Source organism: Heterodontus francisci, chromosome 28, assembly GCF_036365525.1.
Source record: "Heterodontus francisci isolate sHetFra1 chromosome 28, sHetFra1.hap1, whole genome shotgun sequence".
NCBI classification, from domain to species: domain Eukaryota; kingdom Metazoa; phylum Chordata; class Chondrichthyes; order Heterodontiformes; family Heterodontidae; genus Heterodontus; species Heterodontus francisci.
Genome location: NC_090398.1, coordinates 29,006,214 through 29,027,934, shown reverse-complemented (window position 1 = coordinate 29,027,934; position 21,721 = coordinate 29,006,214). Strand labels below are relative to the sequence as shown.

General features: G+C 49.0%; 1 protein-coding gene across 1 annotated transcript in view; it reads right to left on the bottom strand.

Moving 5' to 3' along the window:
* Window positions 1-351: 351 nt before the first annotated feature.
* The window catches only part of LOC137385165 (NACHT, LRR and PYD domains-containing protein 3-like), a 74,174-nt gene continuing 52,804 nt past the window's right edge, over window positions 352-21,721 (bottom strand). The window contains exons 8-10 of the mRNA XM_068060131.1: window positions 8,604-8,774; window positions 705-860; window positions 352-536 (exon numbers count right to left, since the gene is read on the bottom strand). Of these exons, the coding sequence (XP_067916232.1) occupies window positions 449-536; window positions 705-860; window positions 8,604-8,774 (415 nt within the window). The 3' untranslated portion in view covers window positions 352-448. The remainder of the gene's footprint in view (window positions 537-704; window positions 861-8,603; window positions 8,775-21,721) is intronic.

Here is a 21,721-nt window from a genome sequence, read left to right as displayed (position 1 = left end):
GCTGAACAGAGCCTGTCTCCATCCTGAACACACACAGGTTCACTTCCCAGCTGGGTCACTGGGTCCTGATACTGAGTGTGAACCCTGGATAATGTAATTGCCAAACCCAGGGATATTGAGTGTAATTACCAGTGTCCCACTGCAGCCCAGACTGAGCCCCACCCTGGACCCTTCCTGTCTGTACATTTCCCCAGTGCCCCATTGGGGAACATTCAGTCCCGGATATCCTGCAGAAGCAGCGCTGTGGGGCCGGGCGGCTGAGTCACGTGACCCTGTTACTGGGCCTCTGATGTCACAATGGGAGATGACACTCGCTCAGCTCGAACCAGAAACAGTGAAACAGCCAATAGGATTTAAACCTGGAGCACGGCCAATTAAAGGGGAAGGACAGAAAATTGGCCGAAAATGTTCATATAGAGAGACCAGTGATGTTTACAAATTGAAACGCTCACACATCCACATTCAGTCTGGGTCTTGTATCCTGCAGCGACTTCAACTGATTCACTCCATTTGAACTGAACTCATTCCCCCGCAACCTGAAACAGATTAAAGATTAAACAGAAAATAAACAGATTGAACAATAGTGTAAATAACAGGGAGACTGGGATTAATATTTCAATAATAATTAGAGATATTACTGATAAGAGTGACTGAATCCCATTTATATTTTATTTATTACATTAAACATTAACACAAACACTCACTGGATTCGCTCCAGACTCCTGCAGTTCAGTATGAGGCGGCGGAGAGCGGGGACAGATCGATCTGTGAAGGAGTTTGATCTCAGGTTCAGATACTTCAGTGACTGGTTTGTACTGAGAGCAGAGGCACAAGAATCTGTGAGACCGACATCCGATAGACTGGGGATCAGAGAGAGAAATAACAGGAATCAGTGTAAATCTCCAGTGTTCATTAATAACACTATTACTGATATTAATAAATAATAATTATATAATAATTAATAATATGAATTAGTAAAGATATTGAAAGATTCTTCACCATTTCCACAAAGTAGATGGGATTTGAACAAACTAAACAGGAAAGACTGGACTAAGAGCTGCAGCCAGGGAGAGCAGGTGAGAGAGAAATTCAGGCTGGAATACACAAGAATGTACAAGAGCAGCTTTAATGTTCAGCTATTTCAGTGAACCCTTCATTCACCTACTGGGAGCTCGATGGGGAGGAGCAGGTGACCCGAGTGCCCATGAGGTGGTCGCCGAGACTCAGGACCACATTCTGGCCTCGGACAACCTTCCACCGTCACAGCTGGGAGCCGGGAAAGAAGTTCCACCGTGAGCTGGATGGCGACCAGGAGGGCAGAGTCAGCCTGGAGGACGGCAACATGGAGGAGGTTGTGGGCTGGCCCGCTGGCCAGGGCCGCGACCTCCGCCGGACGCCTCCCCTCTTCCCTCCCTTCCCCCCTCGCACCCCCTTCCCCCCTCGCACCACCTTCCCACTCCCCTCCCCCTTGCACCCCCTTCCCCCCTCGCACCACCTTCCCACTCCCCTCCCCACTCCCCTCCCCCTTTCACCCCCTTCCCCCACACAACCACTGCCCATCACTTCCCCCTCGCCTCCCTCCTCGCAACCCTTCCCCCACTCCCTCCTCGCTCACCCTTCCCCCACCCCCTTCCCCCTCGCACCCCATCCCCACCCCCTTCCTCCTCGCACCCCTTCCCCCACCTCTTCCCCCTCACACCCCTTCCCCCACCCCCTCGCACCACTTACCCCACCACCTCCCCCTCACACTCACACCCACTCCCCCTCGCACCCCCTCCCCCCTCGTGCCCTCTTCCCCCCTTCCCACTCGCACCCCCTTCTGCCCGCCTCAAACCAGGCAGCCCCTGGTCACTAAGGTTCTGTCCTGCCACAGTCCACTTGCTTCAATGGGTGCTTGGAGCTCAGGGTCATTGCCAGACAAGTGAACTGTAACATTGCACCAAACAGCATGACCAAAAAAAGGGAAAGAAGGTACTAGCCCTTCGTTTTGAAAACTGGAACGTCAGAACTATATGTCCTGGCCTGTCGGAAAACCTTACACAAACCAACGATTCTCGGAAGACCGCCATCATTGACAATGAGCTCAGTAGACTCAATGTAGACATTGCAGCACTTCAGGAGACACGCCTGCCTGCGAGCGGATCTCTAAGAGAGTAAGACTACACCTTCTACTGGCAGGGTAGGGATCCTGAAGAACCAAGACAACATGGAGTGGGCTTCGCCATCAGAAACTCTTTGCTCAGCATGATAGAGCCACCTTCAAATGGCTCAGAATGCATACTGTCCATTGGACTGCTCACTGTCTCTGGTCCAGTACACCTACTCAGCATCTAAGCTCCAATACTCTGCTCCCCACCTGAAGTTAAAGACCAGTTCTACAAGGAATTCCATAATGTCATTAGTAGCATTCCTAATACCAAACATTTGTTCCTGCTGGGGGACTTTAATGCCAGGGTTGGGGCCGACCATGATTCATGGCCCTCCTGCCTCGGGCGCTATGGCATTGGAAGGATGAATTAGAATGGACAGAGACTGCTGGTGTTGTGTATCTATCATAACCTCTGCATCACAAACTCGTTCTTTCAGACTAAACCGGCATTTCTTTCAAGCCAGCAAGGTCGATCTGGAACCTTTTCTGACACTTTTAGTAGAATGTGCATCAGCCAACAATGAACAATTATCTACATAACATTCAATGAGTATGTGATCTTCAGTAAACCCCTTGTATAGAATCTCACTTACAATATTTGACAAATAGAATCCCATATCCACTGTCTCCACAAGGGTCAGTGTGTCAATCAGCTGAAGTACTTTTAACAACCCTTTTTATTTTCGGAGCTTCCCAAGCTGAAGGACAGTATCTCCCATTTTCACCCATCAGTAATATTATGAAACCAGCTGCACTAGAATACCCATCAGGAAGATTAGCATGTGAACCATCGCTAAAAATGACTAGTTTCATGTTCTTTGGGTCACCTAGGGATGGGAACTTAAACACACATTTCTCCAGATTTCTCATCGGGAAACCAAGTGACCAAGCAGGTGACCAAGCAAGTGGATGAGGGTAAACCAGTGGATGTGGTGTACATGGATTTTAGTAAGGCATTTGATAAGGTCCCCCATGGTAGACTTATGGAGAAAGTCAGGAGGCATGGGATAGTGGGGAATGTGGCCAGTTGGATTAAGAATTGGCTAACTGATAGAAGGCAGAGAGTGGTCTTAGATGGTAAATACTCAGCCTGGAGCCCAGTTACCAGTGGCGTGCCGCAGGGATCAGTTCTGGGTCCTCTCCTGTTTGTGATTTTTATTAACGACTTGGATGAGGAAGTCGAAGGGTGGGTCAGTAAATTTGCAGATGATACAAAGGTTGGTGGAGTTGTGGATACCGAGGAGGGCTATTGTCGTCTGCAAAGGGACTTGGATAGGTTGCAGTGCTGGGCTGAAAAGTGGCAGATGGAGTTTAACCCTGAAAAGTGTGAGGTCGTCCATTTTGGAAGGACAAACATGAATGCAAAATACTGGGTTAACGGTAGGGTTCTTGGGCATGTGGAGGAGCAGAGAGACCTTGGGGTCTATGTGCATAGATCATTGAAAGTTGCAACTCAAGTGGATAGGGCTGTGAAGAAGGCATATGGGGTGTTAGCGTTCATTAGCAGAGGGATTGAATTTAAGAGCCGTGAGGTGATGATGCAGCTGTACAGGACCTTGGTAAGGCCTCATTTGGAGTACTGTGTGCAGTTCTGGTCGCCTCATTTTAGGAAGGATGTGGAAGCCTTGGAGAGGGTGCAGAGGAGATTTACCAGGATGTTGCCTGGAATGGAGAATAAGTCTTACGAGGAAAGGCTGAACATTCTAGGCCTCTTCTCATTAGAACGGAGAAGGATGAGGGGTGACATGATAGAGGTTTATAAGATGATCAGGGGAATAGATAGGGTAGACAGTCAGAAACTTTTTCCCCGGGTGGAGCAAAGCGTTACAAGGGGTCATAAATTTAAGGTGAAGGGTGGGAGATATAAGGGGGATGTCAGGGGAAGGTTCTTTACCCAGAGAGTGGTCGAGGCATGGAATGCCTTGCCCGGGGAAGTTGTTGAGTCAGAAACTTTAGGGACTTTCAAAAGGCTTTTGGATAGGTATATGGATAAAGGAGAATGATGGGGTATAGATTAAATTGTCCTTGACAGAGGACAAAGGATCGGCACAACATTGTGGGCCGAAGGGCCTGTTCTGTGCTGTATGTTCTATGTTCTATGTTCTATGTTCTATGACACAACCCATATCCACATCTCCACTTCATTCTTCCACTGGTTATTTTTTATACTTATTTGTTTTGTGGGATGTGGGCGTCACTGGAAAGACCAGTATTTGTTGTCCATCCCTAATTGCCCTTGGGAAGGTGGTGGTGAGCTGCCTTCTTGAACCTCTGCAGTCTATCTGGTGTAGGTATATCCACAATGCTGTTAGAGAGGGAATTCCAGGATGTTGATCCAGCAACAGTGAAGGAACGGTGATATATTCTCAAGTCAGGATGGTGTGTGGCCTGGAGGAAAACTTCCCACGCATCTGCTGCCTTTTCCTTCGAGGTGGAAGAGGTCGTAGGTTTGGAAGGTGCTGTTGAAGGAGGCATGGTGAGTTGCTGTAGTGCATCTTCTATCTGGTACACTCTGCTGCTATTGTCCGTCCCTGGTGGAGGGAGTGAATGTTTAAGGTGGTGAATGGTGTGTCGATCAATTGGTTGCATTTATCCTGGATGATGTTGAACTTCCTGAGTGTTGTTGGAGCTGCCCTCATTCAGGCAAGTAGACATTATTCTATCACACTCTTGATTTGTGCCTTGTAGATGGTGGACAGGTTTGGGGAGTCAGGGGGTTGACTACTCACTGTAGAATTTCCAGCCTCAGACCTGCTCTTGTAGACACGGTATTTATAATGCTGCTCCAGTTCAGTTTCTGGTCAATGGTAACACCCAGGATGTTGATAGTGGGGGATCCAGTGATGTTAATGCCGTTGAATGTCAAGGGGAGATGGTTAGATTCTCTCTTGTTGAAGATGGGCATTGCCTGGCACTTGTTTGGCATGAATGTTACTTAGCACTTATCAGCCCAAGCCTGGATATTGTCCTGGTCTGGCCTCATGGGGACATGGACTACTTCAGTATCTGAGCAGTTGAGAATGGTAGATGGAATATAATGTAGGGAAGTGTAAAGTTATTCACTTTGGTTGTAAAAATAGAAAAGCAGAGTGTTTTTTAAATGGTGTGAAACTTGTAAGTGTTGATGTTCGAAGGGAATATATTTATACTCTCGCATTTCAACCTGTGTGTTAATAACCTTTGTATCTTTATGAAATGAGTCTTGTTTTATAATAAATTTATAATTTTGTTTATTATTAAAGAAACTTGGTTGGTAGATTTTTATTCAGAAACTGAAATAGATGAAGTATATAATTGGCTGTATCAGTAACTGGGTAAAACATTTAAATATATGTTGTGACCTGTGGAGAAGTGGAACTAGAGAAAGACAGTGCACTCCTCCATCCTCGCTCATAACACCAACCAGTGGAGAGTTTTCCCCCTGATTCCCACTAACTTCAATTTGCCTCGGGCTCCTTGATGTCACACTTGGTTAAATGCTGCCTCGATATCAAGAACAATCACTTTCACCTCACCCGGTCATATGGTTCAGATTCCGAGAACATCGGAGGGTAATCAAAGCCCAACAATTTACACTTGCTTTCGGCTATTTCTGATCATTGCTGCTAGGATTGTAGTTTTTTGTCTGTTATTTTTTTCGGAATATCTCCTGACAATGCAGAGCATGTGCAGATCGATCATTGACGTCATCACTGTGTCTGAACATTTGTCAGCTTGCCAGTATGGGTCTGTGCACGTGTGTGTCAACGTCACCACGTAATGACATCAGACGTAATAATGTCCGAGTGTTGCTTCACCCCTCAATGGCCGTGTTCACAATCTCTATCCCTCCAACAGTACCCCAACTCCTCCCACCATCACGCCTCAGTCGCTGCTTCTCTTCCTCACTCTCTCCCACTGTTCTCTCCCGTGCCCGCCTGCTCGTCACTCCCGACTACTCGCTGCTCCATCCTGCCTCGCTGCTAAATCCCCATCCACACCCTCCAACTACCCCGGCCATTTCTGCTGCTCCATCCCGCCACTCACTTCCTGCCGTTCTCACTTCTGTCACCCACACACACAGCCCCAGCACCCCCGCTGCTTCTCTGGGTGGTGAGGTGGGGATCGAGCAGCGGGAGGGAACAGCGAGCAGACGGGTACAGGAGAGAATGGTGAAATGGAGTGGTGAGCAGTCGGGAGCGGCAGGAAGATGTGTGTGGGAGGGAGCAGGAAAGAGAAGCAGCAATCGCGGGAGGGAGTGGTGTATTTGACGGGGGGTGGAAGTGGTGATCGCTGCTATTGAGGGGTGAGGCAGTTCGGGTTCAATTGTTCTTGTTTTGTGTTGAATTGAGCAGCCTGACATCATCAGACTACACCGAGCTGTACACATGTGCAAACGGGCTCCTACTCTCTGCACGTGTGTGGCATTCCGCATTGCCAGGACTGGTTGGTGCATGGGCAGAAGATGTCATCACGTAACGCGGGGGAATGGGGAGAAAGCGGGGGAGGGGGCGGGGGAAGCGGGTAGAGAGTGAGGGGAGGGAAATGGGGGAGAGAGCGAAGGGGGAAGCGGTGTGAAAGGGGGGAAGGGGGAGAGAGCGAGGGGGAAGCAGGGAGAGGGGGAAGCGGGGAGAGAGCGATGGAGAGAGCGGGGGTAAAGGGGGAGAGATGAGGGGGGAAGCAGGGAGAGGGGGGAAGCGGCGAGAGAGCGATGGAGATAGCAGGAGGAAAGGGGGAGAGAGCAGGGGAAAAGGGGGAGAGAGCAGGGGAAAAGGGGGAGAGAGCGGGGGGAAAGGCGGGAGAGAGCGTGGGGGAAGGGGAGAGAGCGGGGGGGAAGGGGAGAGAGCGGGAGGGAAGGGGAGAGAGCGGGGGGAAGGGGAGAGAGCGGGGGGGCAGGGGAGAGAGCGGGGGGCAGGGGAGAGAGCGGAGGGCAGGGGAGAGAGCGGAGGGCAGGGGAGAGAGCGGGTGGCAAGAAAGAGAGCAGGGGGCAGGAAAGAGAGCGGGGGGCAGGGGAGAGCGCGGGGGGAAGGGGGAGAGAGCGGGGGGAAGGGGGAGAGAGCGGGGGGAAGGGGGAGAGAGAGGGGTGAAGGGAGGAGAGTGCAGGGGAAGGGAGGAGAGAGCGGGGGGAAAGAGCGGAGAGTGCGGGGTGAAGTGCGGAGAGTGCGGGGTGAAGTGCAGAGAGTGCAGGGGGAGGTGCAGCAATGCGGGGGGGAGGTGCAGAGAATGCGGGGGTGAGTGCAATGGGGTGAAGAGGGTGGAGTGCGGAGAGGGAGAGTGTCGAGATGGGGGACTGCGGAGAGTGCGATGGCGGGAGTGCGGAGAGTGCGGAGGGGGGAAGTGGAGAGAGAGCAAGGTGGAGGTGGGAAGAGAGCGAGGGGGAAGCGGTGAGAAAGGGAGCGAGAAGCAGGGAGAGAGTAAGGAGGAAGGCGGGGGCGAGCAGCCCAAAGAACTTGGTGGCGGCGGGTGCGACTGCGACTGCGCACTCCTCCTCCCCACCTCCCCGGCCACTGACTGCAGGCTGCTCACACCCCGCTTCCTCCAACCTCGCCCACTCACTCCCTACTTCCCCCCTCCCACTCACACCCCCTTCCCTCTGCTCACCCATTCCCTCCCTGCTCCCGCCACCTGCACTCGACCTTCCTCACTCGCTCCCTGCTCGCCCCCAACCCGCTCCTCACCTCCCCTCGCTTCCCACTCCCACCCCCTCTTCGTTCCCCGCTCCCCACCCTCCCTTTGTTCCCCTCTCCCCACCCTGCCTTCGTTCCCCACTCCCCACCCTGCCTTCGTTCCCCACCCCCACTCTCCCCACTCCCTATCCCCTTGCTCCACACTCCCCACCCTACTCCCCATCACATCCCCCCTCCGCCCCTGCCCGCTCCTCCCCCCCCGCCCAGTCCTCACCGCCCCCCATCCTCTCTCTGGCCACACGCTTCCCCACCCCGCCCACTCTCCGCTACTTCCCCCACCCGCTTGCCCCCCCCACTCTCGCCCCTTCTCCCCCCACACCCACTCCCCGCTTCGCCCGAGCTCCCTGTCCAGTGATTGTGTGCTGCCATGGGTTTAGGTTTCCTTTCTGTGATTATTTGAGCAGCGCCATCTTTATCCTGGCAGGTACCCGAACGCCACAGACAGTGACGTTTCAGTGCAGCAGGCTGCATTTACACATGTGCCAGTGCAGCGCCACCTAGTGGTTACATTGTCAGCAAACGCAGCCTTTTTTTCGTAGCCTTTGACCTTCACCTTGAGGCGCCCATTCTCTGTTATCATATTCTACTCTGGAAATCCAGTTGGTGAAGAATATTACTGGAGCTAATCTTTACTCAGTCTTACATTAATTTAGAGTTTAGCATTACAAACATACACCTCCTCACTCAACCACACCACAATATCAATAAGTGTCTCTTTATACATGCTCAAGTGAAACCCCAGTTACTGCCCACTACCTGAACGTAATTAATATACAACTAGCACTTACTCCAGTCCCTGTATTTTGCAGTCCGGGTTCCTCAGAGCCTCAGACAGTAGTTTCACTCCTGAATCTCCCAGTTTATTATCACTCAGGTTCAGATCCGTCAGTGATCGGTTTGTACTGAGAGCGGACGAGAGATCTTCGATACAAGAATCTGTGAGATTGTTTCTTTCCAGCCTGGGATCAAAGATGGAGAAATAACAGGCATCAGAGTAAATCCCAGTGTTTATTAATAACATTATTACTGATGGTGTTATTACTAGAGTAATATGTAGTGCTTAGTAATAACACTATTACTGATACTAATAATAATGCACCGTGTTTATTAATAACACTATTACTGATACTAATAATAATGCACAGTGTTTAGTAATAACACTATTACTGATACTAATAATAATGCACAGTGTTTATTAATAACACTATTACTGATACTAATAATAATGCACAGTGTTTAGTAATAACACTATTACTGATATTAATAATAATGCACAGTGTTTATTAATAACACCATTACTGATATTAATAGTAATGTACAGTGTCAGATACCAAATTATTATAAACACAATCTTACACAGTCTGGTACTAACCACAGTTTCTGTATTTTACAGTCCGGGTTCCTTATCCGGTATTCCCTATGACTCCAGTTAACCGCTGTCTGAAGTTGATGAGAAAGTCATTCAATTGTATCAAGGCAATAAGCGATCGACAATCAAGGCCAGCATTGGCAGTGACTTTCACATCCCATTGTAAATTGTTAATAAATCAAATAAACAAAAATAGCAAGTACACGGTCACAAATTCTCAAATATACCATGGGTCGCTTTCACTACAAAATATAATGATACACATGGCACGTTGGTGAACTTGAGTGCGTTAAGAGTAGAAAATCGACTTGAGCAGAGGTGCAAAATGGATTATTTCACATCGGCCGCTGGTGAACACCCAGCCCCATATTCAGTTCCACTGACTTCAAGGGAACGGTGTACGGTGTGGCAGGTATAACAAACGGCCAGTGCAACACTGCCCATACTGTGCTTCCATCCAAATGATTTTCTCCCCACATTTCAATTGATGTTGCTGATTTTAGGCGGTCTTTTTAAATACGAACACTATTCTATAGATGGTCTAGAAATGTAAACAGCGATTTCTAATCTCACATTCAGACATTCAGATAAAAATGCTTCCTCGCCGCGCAAGCAGTAGGTTTTAGTTTCAACAAGTCCTAACGCAAAAATGTAATTGTTATAATAAAATACCAGGAGTGCCGACGGCAGAGAGGATGGGATAATAAATGGGACAATACAGTAATCATGGGGAATTCTAATCTTCATACAGACTCTGCAAACCACATTTGCAGGAATAATGTGGAGCATGAGTTCATGGTATTTATAAAAGATAGTTTTCTTGATCAGAATGTGGATGAACAAACTAGAGAAACTGCTATTTTGTATCTAGTATTGTGCAACGAGAACGAGTTAATCAATAAACTTGTAGTACAGAGATCTTTCAGAAAGGGTAACCGTGATACGATATAGTTTTAAACTGAGTTTGAAAGTGATTTAGTTAAGTCTAAAACTAAGGTCTTAAATCTAAAACAAAACAAATCACATAGGTACGAGGGGAGAGTTGGTAAAAGAAGATGAAAAATATATGAAAAGGTATGATGATAGACAAACAATGGCTAACATTTAATAGATGAATGCATAATTTGCAACAAATATACATTCCTTTATGGCATAAAAACTGTGGCTTAGAAGAGGAGTTGTTAGATAGTAATGGATCAAGGGAAGAGATTTGTAATGTTGACAAAAAGAGTATGAAGCCTGAGGATTTTCGGGGTGGGGGATTTGCAATTCAGCAAAGGATGATAAATAAATTGATAAGGAAAGAGAAAAGAGAATATGAGAGTAGTCTGGGTAGAGACACAAAAGAGATTGCAAAGATTTCGATAGGTATGTTAAGAGGAAAAGATTCTTGAAAGTAAACATTGGCCCATTAGAGAAATAGACAGGTGGCATTATGATGGAGAACAATGAATCAAGAGTCTAACATAAGATGGGCGTAAACTATCTGGATTTTCAAAAATGATCTCACACAAAAGGTTACAACACAAAATTAGGACTCATTGAATTGTGGGTTAATATATTAGCATGGGTGAGCGCTGTTCATGGAAAGAAAACAGAGAGTAGGAATAAATGGGACATTTTCAGGTTGGCAAATTGTAACTAACAGGGGGAAACAAGAATCAGTACCTGGGCCTCAGCTATTCACAATCTGCATTAATGACGTAAGGTCATAAGGTCATAAGAACTAGGAGCAGGAGTTGGCAATTCAGCCCCTCGAGCCTGCTCCGCCATTCAATACAATCATGGCTGATCTCATCTCCACCTCAACTCCAATTTCCTGCCCGTTCTCCACAACCCTTCAACCCTTTACTAATTAAAAAAACCTGTCTATCTCCTCCTTAAATTTACTCAATGTCCCAGCATCCACCGCACTCTGTGGTAGTGAATTCCACAGACTCACAACCCTTTGAGAGAAGTAATTTCTCCTCATCTCTGTTTTAAATCTGCTAGCCCTTATCCTAAAACTATGACCTCTCATTCTATATTGCCCACAAGAGGAAACATTCTCTCTATGTATACTTTGTCAATCCTCCTAATCATCTTATATCACTCAATTAGATCTCCTCTCATTCTTCTAAATGCTAGAGCGTAAAGGCCCAAACTGCTCAATCTCTCTTCAAAAGACAACCCCCTCATCTCTGGAATCAATCTAGTGAACCTCCTCTGATCTGCCTCCAATGCAACTACATCCCCCCTCAAGTAAGGGGACCAAAACTGTATGCAGTGCTCCAGGTATGGTCTCACTAATACCTTGTACAGTTGCAGCATTTATATTCCATTCCATTAGCAATAAATGCCAAAATTCCATTTGCCTTCCTTATTATCTGCTTTACCTGCATATTGGTTTTCTGTGATTCATGCACGAGGACACCCAGATCCCTCTGCACCAAAGCATTCTGAAGTTTCTCTCCATTTAGATAATAATTTGCCTTGCTATTCTTCCGACCAAAGTGAATAACCTCACACTTATCCACGTTAAACTCCACCTGCCAAATTTTGGCCCATTCACCTAACCTATCCATATTCATTTGTACATTTCTTATTTATTTATTGCAACATACTGTTCCACCTATTTAAGTGCCATCTGCAAATTTGGCTATAGTACCTTCTATCCCTGAATCCAAGTCGTTCAGATATATTGTAAATAGTTGGGGCCCAAGGACCGAACCCTGTGACACGCCACTAGTTACATCTTGCCAACCAGAAGAAGACCCATTTATCCTGACTCTCTGTTTTGTATTGGTTAGCCAATCCTTTATCCAAGCTAATAAATTGCCCCTAACCCCATGTGATCTTACCTTGTGTTTTGATCTTTTGTGTGGCACCTTATCAAATGCCTTCTGGAAGTCCAGATATACTACATCTACAGGATCCCCATTATCCACTTTACTTGTTACAGCTTCGAAGAACTGTAGCAAATTAGTCAAACACGATTTACCCTTCATAAAACCATGCTGATTCTGATGGATTGCATTTTGACTTTCTAAATGTCCTGTTATTACTTCCTTAATAATGAATTCTAACAATTTCCCAATGAAAGATGTTACACTAACTGGTCTATAGTTTCCTACTTTCTGCCTCCCTCCCTTTTTGAATAAAGGCGTTACATTAGCTTTTTTCCAATCCACTGGAACCTTTCCCGCATCCCAGAGAATTTTGGAATATTATAACCAATGGATCCACTATCTCCACTGCCTCTTCCTTTAAGACCCTAGGATGTAGGCTATCAGGCCCTGGGGACTTGTCTGCCTTCAATCCCAATAGTTTTCTAAGTACTTTTTGCCTAATGATGATGATTTTTCGAAGTTCCTCTCTTCCTATAACCTCTGCATTTCCTGTTACCATTGGGATGCTACTAGTGTCCTCCACCACGAAAACTGTCGCAAAAAACCAAGTTAGTGTCTCCACCATTTCTGTGTTCTCCTCTATTAACTCCCCAGTCTCATCCTCCAAAGGACCAATATTCACTTTAGCTACTCTCTTACCTGTAATATACTGTTTGAGAACCCTTAATTGTGACAATGCAAAATAATTACTTTGGTCAGGTTTTAAAATGTTCACTATGAAAATAACATTGTTATAATTTTGATGACCAGTTTACATTCAATCAATCATTAAATCCAATAGTAAGTGTTCAATCGAGAAATAGATGGAATACTGGGAAATAAGCGAATAGCAAAACTCAGCTTTTGGTTGCGACTTGTCCGTTTATTTTGACAGTTGGATATGAAATGCATATTACTTCAGTAACATGGCTGGCACAACAGAAACATGCAGTGTATTATCAATATAATGATGGGCAATAAACGCTGTCCGAGCCAGCGATGCCCGTATCCCATGAACGAATAAAAAAAATGACAGGGACCATAAAGATTGCTTTTTTCCGAGTTGGTGCTTTTGGCATGGACACTGTACACCAGAGAATGGTGGATTCTCTGCCCAGGACTTTCTGTCCATTAACCAATGGCAGCGCACCCGGAATTTGCTGATGTTTGTCACCAATGCACATGACTTGCAGATTGATAGATAAATTGGCCATTGTAAATTGCCCATAGTGTAGGTAGGTGGTAGGGGAATTGTGGGGATGTGGTAGGGAATGTGGGATTAATGTAGGGTTAGTATAAATGGGTGGTTGATGGTCGGCACAGACTCGGTGGGCCAAAGGGTCTGTTTCAGTGCTGTATCTTTCTATGACTCTTTGACTCTCAGGCTCACTGGCATCAGCATAAATTAAATAATCCACCACAGTGTACAGGGGAGGGGTGGTTATGTGGTCCCGGCTGTGCAGTGCCCTAACCCGGGACATCTGTAGCTGGTCCAACCCACAAAATACAACCAGAGATCAGTTTATTATCATGCATTCCCTGCTGGGTGACAGTACTGAAAGGAACATATTCAAGTTCACTGATGAAACAAAGTTAAGTGGAAATTAAGCGGTGAGCAGGAAGCAAAGAGGCTGCACAGGGATGTAGACAGATTGAGTGAGTAGGCAAAAACATGGCAGATGTAATTCAATGTGGCAAAGTCTCATGTCCTCCATTTGCTTCAGAAAAAAATGTTTTAAATTGTGAGAGACTGGGAAATGTTTGCAGTTAGAACGACCGAGGCATCCTTGTATTTGAAGCATAGAAAGTTAACTTGAAGGTACGGCAAGCAGGTAGAAAGACAAATTATATTATTAATATGACTATTGTTATTATTCTTTCATGAGATGGAAGCATCGCTGGCTAGGCCAGCAATCATTGTCCATCCCCAATTGTACTTGAAAACTGAATAGCTCACAAGGTCACTTCAGGGAGTGGGGATGCAGTTAAAAGTGAACCACATTTCTGTGAGTCTGGAGTCACATGTAGGCCGGACCAGGCAAGGCCGGCGGATTTCCTTCTCTTGAAGAACATATGTTTTATTTGGTTGCGAAGGGATTGGAGTATAACAGTAATTAAGTCTTACTAGGGCATTGATGTGGCTACACTTGGAATACAGTGTGCAGCTTTCGTTTACGTACCCAAGGAAGGAAATACTTGCCAAGAGTCAGAACAATTTATGTTCTCAAGTTAGGGTTCCTGGAATGAGAGAATTGTCTTATGTATTCTGCTCCAGAAAGCAAGTCGATGAAGTATAGAACTTGAATAGATCCTTAGGCATTTATATATTTATTTGCAGAGCTATATATTGCAAGCATACACCTCCTACCCCCGAAACTGTTTTAGTCTGTGTCCATTAATAGGGAGTTAAGTGAATCACTAATTAATGCTCACTACCTGCACACAACTAAACAAAACTAACATGCAATTAACACTATAAGCAGAGACTGAGTAGGCTGGGTTATAAGCCCTGGAGTTTATAAGCATGAAAGGTAAACGAAATGAAACAGATAACATTCTTAAAGGGCTTGAAAGGGTAAACGCTGACAGAATGTTGCCCCTGGCTTGTGACTCTGGAATACAGGGTCAACATCGCAGAATCAGGGCTCAGTTATTTATGACTGAGATGATGAGAAATCTCTTCATTCAAGAGTTGTGAATCTTTGGAATTCTGTAACCCAGAGAGTTATGGGTATTCAGTCGTTGAGTATAGATTGGAGGATAATAATGGAATTCAGGGTTTAGGAGGAAATGCTGGAAGGAGGAGCTGAAGTAGAAGATCAGCCATGAATTCGTTGAATGGCAAAGGAGGGTCTGAGAGATAAATGACCTACTTCAGCTGTTCAATGTAAACCTGAGTTGTTCTGTGTGGCTTGGTTTCACAAGCGTTTTTTTCAGCACGGCCGCACTCACATGTTAGTTGCAAAAAAAGGTCTGCATGGTACCTTTTAGGCTGCGGTATGGCGGGTGCAGGTTATTGGGAACATTTCCAGCTCCTATTACTTATGTTCTTATATTGCACACTTTCTGATCTCACTGAGTCCAACCTCCCCGGGTTACACGCTGTCTGATCACACTGGGTCCATCCTCCCCAGGTTAGACGCTGTCTGATCACACTGGGTCCATCCTCCCCGGGTTACACACTGTCTGATCTCACTGGGTCCATCCTCCCCGGGTTACACACTGTCTGATCTCACTGGGTCCATCCTCCCCGGGTTACACACTGTCTGATCACACTGGGCCCATCTTCCCCAGGTTCCACACTGTCTGATCACACTGGGTCCATCCTCCCCGGGTTACACACTGTCTGATCACACTGGGTCCATCCTCCCCGGGTTACACACTGTCTGATCACACTGGGTCCATCCTCCCTGGGTTACACACTGTCTGATCACACTGAGTCCATCCTCCCCAGGTTACACACTGTCTGATCACACTGGTCCATCCTCCCCGGGTTACACACTGTCTGATCACACTGGGTCCATCCTCCCTGGGTTACACACTGTCTGATCACACTGGGTCCATCCTCCCCGGGTAACACGCTGTCTGATCACACTGGGTCCATCCTCCCCCGGGTTACACGCTGTTTGCTCTCACTGGGTCCATCCTCCCCGGGTTCCACACTGTCTGATCTCACTGGGTCCATCCTCCCCAGGTTACACACTGTCTGATCACACTGGGTCCATCCTCCCCGGGGTACACACTGTCTGATCTCACTGGGTCCATCCTCCTCGGGTTACACACTGTCTGATCACACTGGGTCCATCCTCCCCAGGTTACACACTGTCTGATCACACTGGGTCCATCCTCCCCCGGGTTACACACTGTCTGATCACACTGGGTCCATCCTCTCCGGGTTGCACACTGTCTGATCACACTGGGTCCATCCTCCCCCGGGTTACACACTGTCTGATCACACTGGGTCCATCCTCCCGGGTTACACACTGTCTGATCACACTGGATCCATCCTCCCCCGGGTTACACACTGTCTGATCACACTGGGTCCATCCTCCCCGGGTTACACACTGTCTGATCACACTGGGTCCATCCTCCCCCGGTTACACAATGTCTGGTCACACTGGGACCATCCTCCCCCGGGTTACATACTGTCTGATCTCACTGGGTCCATCCTCCCCGGGTTACACACTGTCTGATCACACTGGGACCATCCTCCCTGGGTTACACACTGTCTGATCACACTGGGTCCATCCTCCCCCGGGTTACACACTGTCTGATCTCACTGGGTCCCTCCTCCCCGGGTTACACACTGTCTGATCACACTGGGACCATCCTCCCCGGGTTACACACTGTCTGATCACACTGGGACCATCCTCCCTGGGTTACACACTGTCTGATCACACTGGGTCCATCCTCCCCCGGGTTACACACTGTCTGATTTCACTGGGTCCATCCTCCCCGGGTTACACACTGTCTGATCACACTGGGACCATCCTCCCCGGGTTACACACTGTCTGATCTCACTGGGTCCATCCTCCCCGGGTTACACACTGTCTGATCTCACTGGGTCCATCCTCCCCGGGTTACACACTGTCTGATCACACTGGGACCATCCTCCCCGGGTTACACACTGTCTGATCTCACTGGGTCCATCCTCCCCGGGTTACATACTGTCTGATCACACTGGGTCCATCCTCCCCCGGGTTACACGCTGTTTGCTCTCACTGGGTCCATCCTCCCCGGGTTCCACACTGTCTGATCACACTGGGTCCATCCTCCCCGGGTTACACACTGTCTCATCACACTGGGTCCATCCTCCCCGGGTTACACACTGTCTGATCTCACTGGGTCCATCCTCCCCGGGTTACACACTGTCTGATCTCACTGGGTCCATCCTCCCCGGGATACACACTGCCTGATCACACTGAGTCCATCCTCCCCGGGTTACACACTGTCTGATCACACTGAGTCCATCCTCCCCGGGTTACACACTGTCTGATCACACTGAGTCCATCCTCCCCGGGTTACACACAGTCTGATCTCACTGGGTCCATCCTTCCCGGGTTACACACTCTCTGATCACACCGGGTCCATCCTTCCCGGGTTACACACTATCTGATCTCACTCGGTCCATCCTCCCCGGGTTACACACTGTCTGATCTCACTGGGTCCATCCTTCCCAGGTTACACACTATCTGATCTCACTGGGTCCATCCTTCCCGGGTTACACACTGTCTGATCACACTGGGTCCATCCTTCCCGGGTTACACACTATCTGATCTCACTGGGTCCATCCTCCCCGGGTTACACACTGTCTGATCACACTGGGACCATCCTCCCCGGGTTACACACTGTCTGATCTCACTGGATCCATCCTCCCCGGGTTACACACTGTCTGATCTCACTGGGTCCATCCTCCCCGGGTTACACACTGTCTGATCTCACTGGGTCCATCCTTCCCGGGTTACACACTGTCTGATCACACTGGGTCCATCCTTCCCGGGTTACACACTATCTGATCTCACTGGGTCCATCCTCCCCGGGTTACACACTGTCTGATCACACTGGGACCATCCTCCCCGGGTTACACACTGTCTGATCTCACTGGATCCATCCTCCCCGGGTTACACACTGTCTGATCTCACTGGGTCCATCCTCCCCGGGTTACACACTGTCTGATCACACTGGGACCATCCTCCCCGGGTTACACACTGTCTGATCTCACTGTGTCCATCCTCCCCGGGTTACATACTGTCTGATCACACTGGGTCCATCCTCCCCGGGTTACACACTGTCTGATCTCACTGGGTCCATCCTTCCCGGGTTACACACTATCTGATCTCACTGGGTCCATCCTCCCCGGGTTACACACTGTCTGATCTCACTGGGTCCATCCTTCCCGGGTTACACACTGTCTGATCACACTGGGTCCATCCTTCCCGGGTTACACACTATCTGATCTCACTGGGTCCATCCTCCCCGGGTTACACACTGTCTGATCACACTGGGACCATCCTCCCCGGGTTACACACTGTCTGATCTCACTGGATCCATCCTCCCCGGGTTACACACTGTCTGATCTCACTGGGTCCATCCTCCCCGGGTTACACACTGTCTGATCACACTGGGACCATCCTCCCCGGGTTACACACTGTCTGATCTCACTGTGTCCATCCTCCCCGGGTTACATACTGTCTGATCACACTGGGTCCATCCTCCCCGGGTTACACACTGTCTGATCTCACTGGGTCCATCCTCCCCGGGTTACATACTGTCTGATCACACTGGGTCCATCCTCCCCGGGTTACACACTGTCTCATCACACTGGGTCCATCCTCCCCGGGTTACACACTGTCTGATCTCACTGGGTCCATCCTCCCCGGGTTACACACTGTCTGATCTCACTGGGTCCATCCTCCCCGGGTTACACACTGTCTGATCACACTGGGTCCATCCTCCCCGGGTTACACACTGCCTGATCACACTGAGTCCATCCTCCCCGGGTTACACACTGTCTGATCACACTGATTCCATCCTCCCCGGGTTACACACTGTCTGATCACACTGAGTCCATCCTCCCCGGGTTACACACAGTCTGATCTCACTGGGTCCATCCTTCCCGGGTTACACACTGTCTGATCACACCGGGTCCATCCTTCCCGGGTTACACACTATCTGATCTCACTGGGTCCATCCTCCCCGGGTTACACACTGTCTGATCTCACTGGGTCCATCCTTCCCGGTTTACACACTGTCTGATCTCAATGGGTCCATCCTTCCCGGGTTACACACTATCTGATCTCACTGGGTCCATCCTCCCCGGGTTACACACTGTCTGATCTCACTGGGCCCATCCTCCCTGGATTACACGTTGTCTGTCTGTTTGTTACGCTTGAAGTTTTTTGTTCTCTCAAAGTCCATTCATCTGACACAGCTGTATTTTCACTCATAGAAGTGCAAATGTGTCATTTTCTGTAAACCACACTAACCATACCAAACCCCATTCCCAGAATGTCCCCTCTTTTCTGACCAGATTCAGCCCATCCCCTGGGGTTTATATCCAAGACAATGCTCTGTGTTATGGCCCATTTCAGTTCATTCCTCTCGGTTTTATATCTTGGACCATCGCCTTTACTGGGATCTGCTTCAGTCCATTCCCTGGGCTTTATAGAAACCTAGAAGATGGAAAACATTATGGTTCTGAAGGAGACCATTCAAACCATAATGTTTTTGTGCCTTCAGAAAAAGTGTTATGCAGTCTAAATGGCACTTTCCAGTTCTTGGTCCATAGCCCTGCTGGTTTCAGCACCTCAAGTATATATCCAGAAACTTACTGACCGAAAACCTGCTCACTGATGTCCTGCTTGGATTCTGTCAACACTGGTAAGCTCCAGACCTCATTGCAGCCTTGGTCCAAACAAACAAAAGTGTTGGATTCCAGAGGTCAGGTGAGAGTGACTGCTCCTGTCATCAAGGCAGCATTTCACTAAGTGTGGTAATAAGGGGCCATGGTAAAATATAAGTCAGTGGGAATCGGGGAAATCTATCCACTGCCTGATGTCATTCCTGGCATAAAAGATGTTTCTGGTTGTTGAAGGCCAATCATATTAGCCCTAGCATGTGCTGCAGGAGTTCCCCAGGGTAGTGTCCTACACCCAATCATAGTCTGCTGCTTTTGACCTTCCCTCCATCATCAGGACAGAAGTGGGGATGCTCGGTGATAAAAAGAACAAAGAACAAAGAACAGTACAGTACAGGAACAGGCCATTCGGCCCTCCAAGCCTGCGCCGATCTTGATGCCTGCCTAAACTAACACCTTCTGCCCTTCCAGGGCCCATATCCCTCTATTCCCTTTCTATTCATATATTTGTCAAGATGTCTCTTAAACGTCGCTATCGTATCTGCTTCCACCACCTCCCCTGGCAGCAAGTTCCAGGCACTCAGCACCCTCTGTGTAAAGAACTTGCCTCGCACATCCCCTCTAAACTTTGCCCCTTGCACCTTAAACCTATGTCCCCCAGTAACTGACTCTTGCACCCTGGGAAAAAGCTTTGATTAAACAGTGCTAAATTCCATTCTCAACCATTCAGACACTGAAGAAGTCCATGTCCTGCATGAAGCAAAACCTGAACAACATTCCGACTTGGGCTGAAAAGTGTTCAGCAAAATTGTGCCACACAACTGGCAGGCAATGAGTACCTTCAAATTGAGAGAGTCTACCCATCTACCCTTGTCTTTCAATGAAATTACCATGGTGGAATCTCACACCATCAACATCCTGGGCGTTGTCATTGATCAGGAACTTAACTGGACCAGCAAGTGACTCTCCTCCTGACTATCAAAACCTTTCCACTACCGAGAAGGCACAAGTCAGAAGTGTGGATGAGTGCAGCTCCAACAACACTCAAGGAACTCGACACCATCCAGGACCAAGAAACAGCCTGCATGATTGGCATCCAATAAACATTAACTCTCTCCACCAGCAACGCAACCTGCTTTTGTTGTGCATTATCTCCAAGATGCACTGCAACAACTCACCAAGGATACTTTGACAACACATTTCAAACCTGCGACCGATAGCAGATAAAGAACAAAGCAGACAGGCACATGGGAATAACACCACCTCCAAGTTTCCTTCCAAGCACACACTGTTCGCTCATTGTCACTGGGTCAAAATCCTGGAGCTCCCTATCAAACAGCACGATTGGAGTAACATATGAGTAACACGCGCTGCAGCAGTTCAAGAAGCTGGGGAAGCAGGGAGAGGGGGGAAGCGGCGAGAGAGCGATGGAGATAGCAGGAGGAAAGGGGGAGAGAGCAGGGGAAAAGGGGGAGAGAGCAGGGGAAAAGGGGGAGAGAGCGGGGGGAAAGGCGGGAGAGAGCGTGGGGGAAGGGGAGAGAGCGGGGGGGGAAGGGGAGAGAGCGGGAGGGAAGGGGAGAGAGCGGGGGGAAGGGGAGAGAGCGGGGGGGCAGGGGAGAGAGCGGGGGGCAGGGGAGAGAGCGGACGGCAGGGGAGAGAGCGGAGGGCAGGGGAGAGAGCGGGTGGCAGGGGAGAGAGCGGGGGGCAAGGAAGAGAGCGGGGGGCAAGAAAGAGAGCAGGGGGCAGGGAAGAGAGCGGGGGGCAGGGGAGAGCGCGGGGGGAAGGGGGAGAGAGCGGGGGGAAGGGGGAGAGAGCGGGGAGAAGGGGGAGAGAGCGGGGTGAAGGGAGGAGAGTGCAGGGGAAGGGAGGAGAGAGCGGGGGGAAAGAGCGGAGAGTGCGGGGTGAAGTGCGGAGAGTGCGGGGTGAAGTGCAGAGAGTGCAGGGGGAGGTGCAGAGAATGCGGGGGGGGAGGTGCAGAGAATGCGGGGGTGAGTGCAATGGGGTGAAGAGGGTGGAGTGCGGAGAGGGAGAGTGTCGAGATGGGGGACTGCGGAGAGTGCGATGGCGGGAGTGCGGAGAGTGCGGTGGGGGGAAGTGGAGAGAGAGCAAGGTGGAGGTGGGAAGAGAGCGAGGGGGAAGCGGTGAGAAAGGGAGCGAGAAGCAGGGAGAGAGTAAGGAGGAAGGCGGGGGCGAGCAGCCCAAAGAACTTGGTGGCGGCGGGTGCGACTGCGACTGCGCACTCCTCCTCCCCACCTCCCCGGCCACTGACTGCAGGCTGCTCACACCCCGCTTCCTCCAACCTCGCCCACTCAC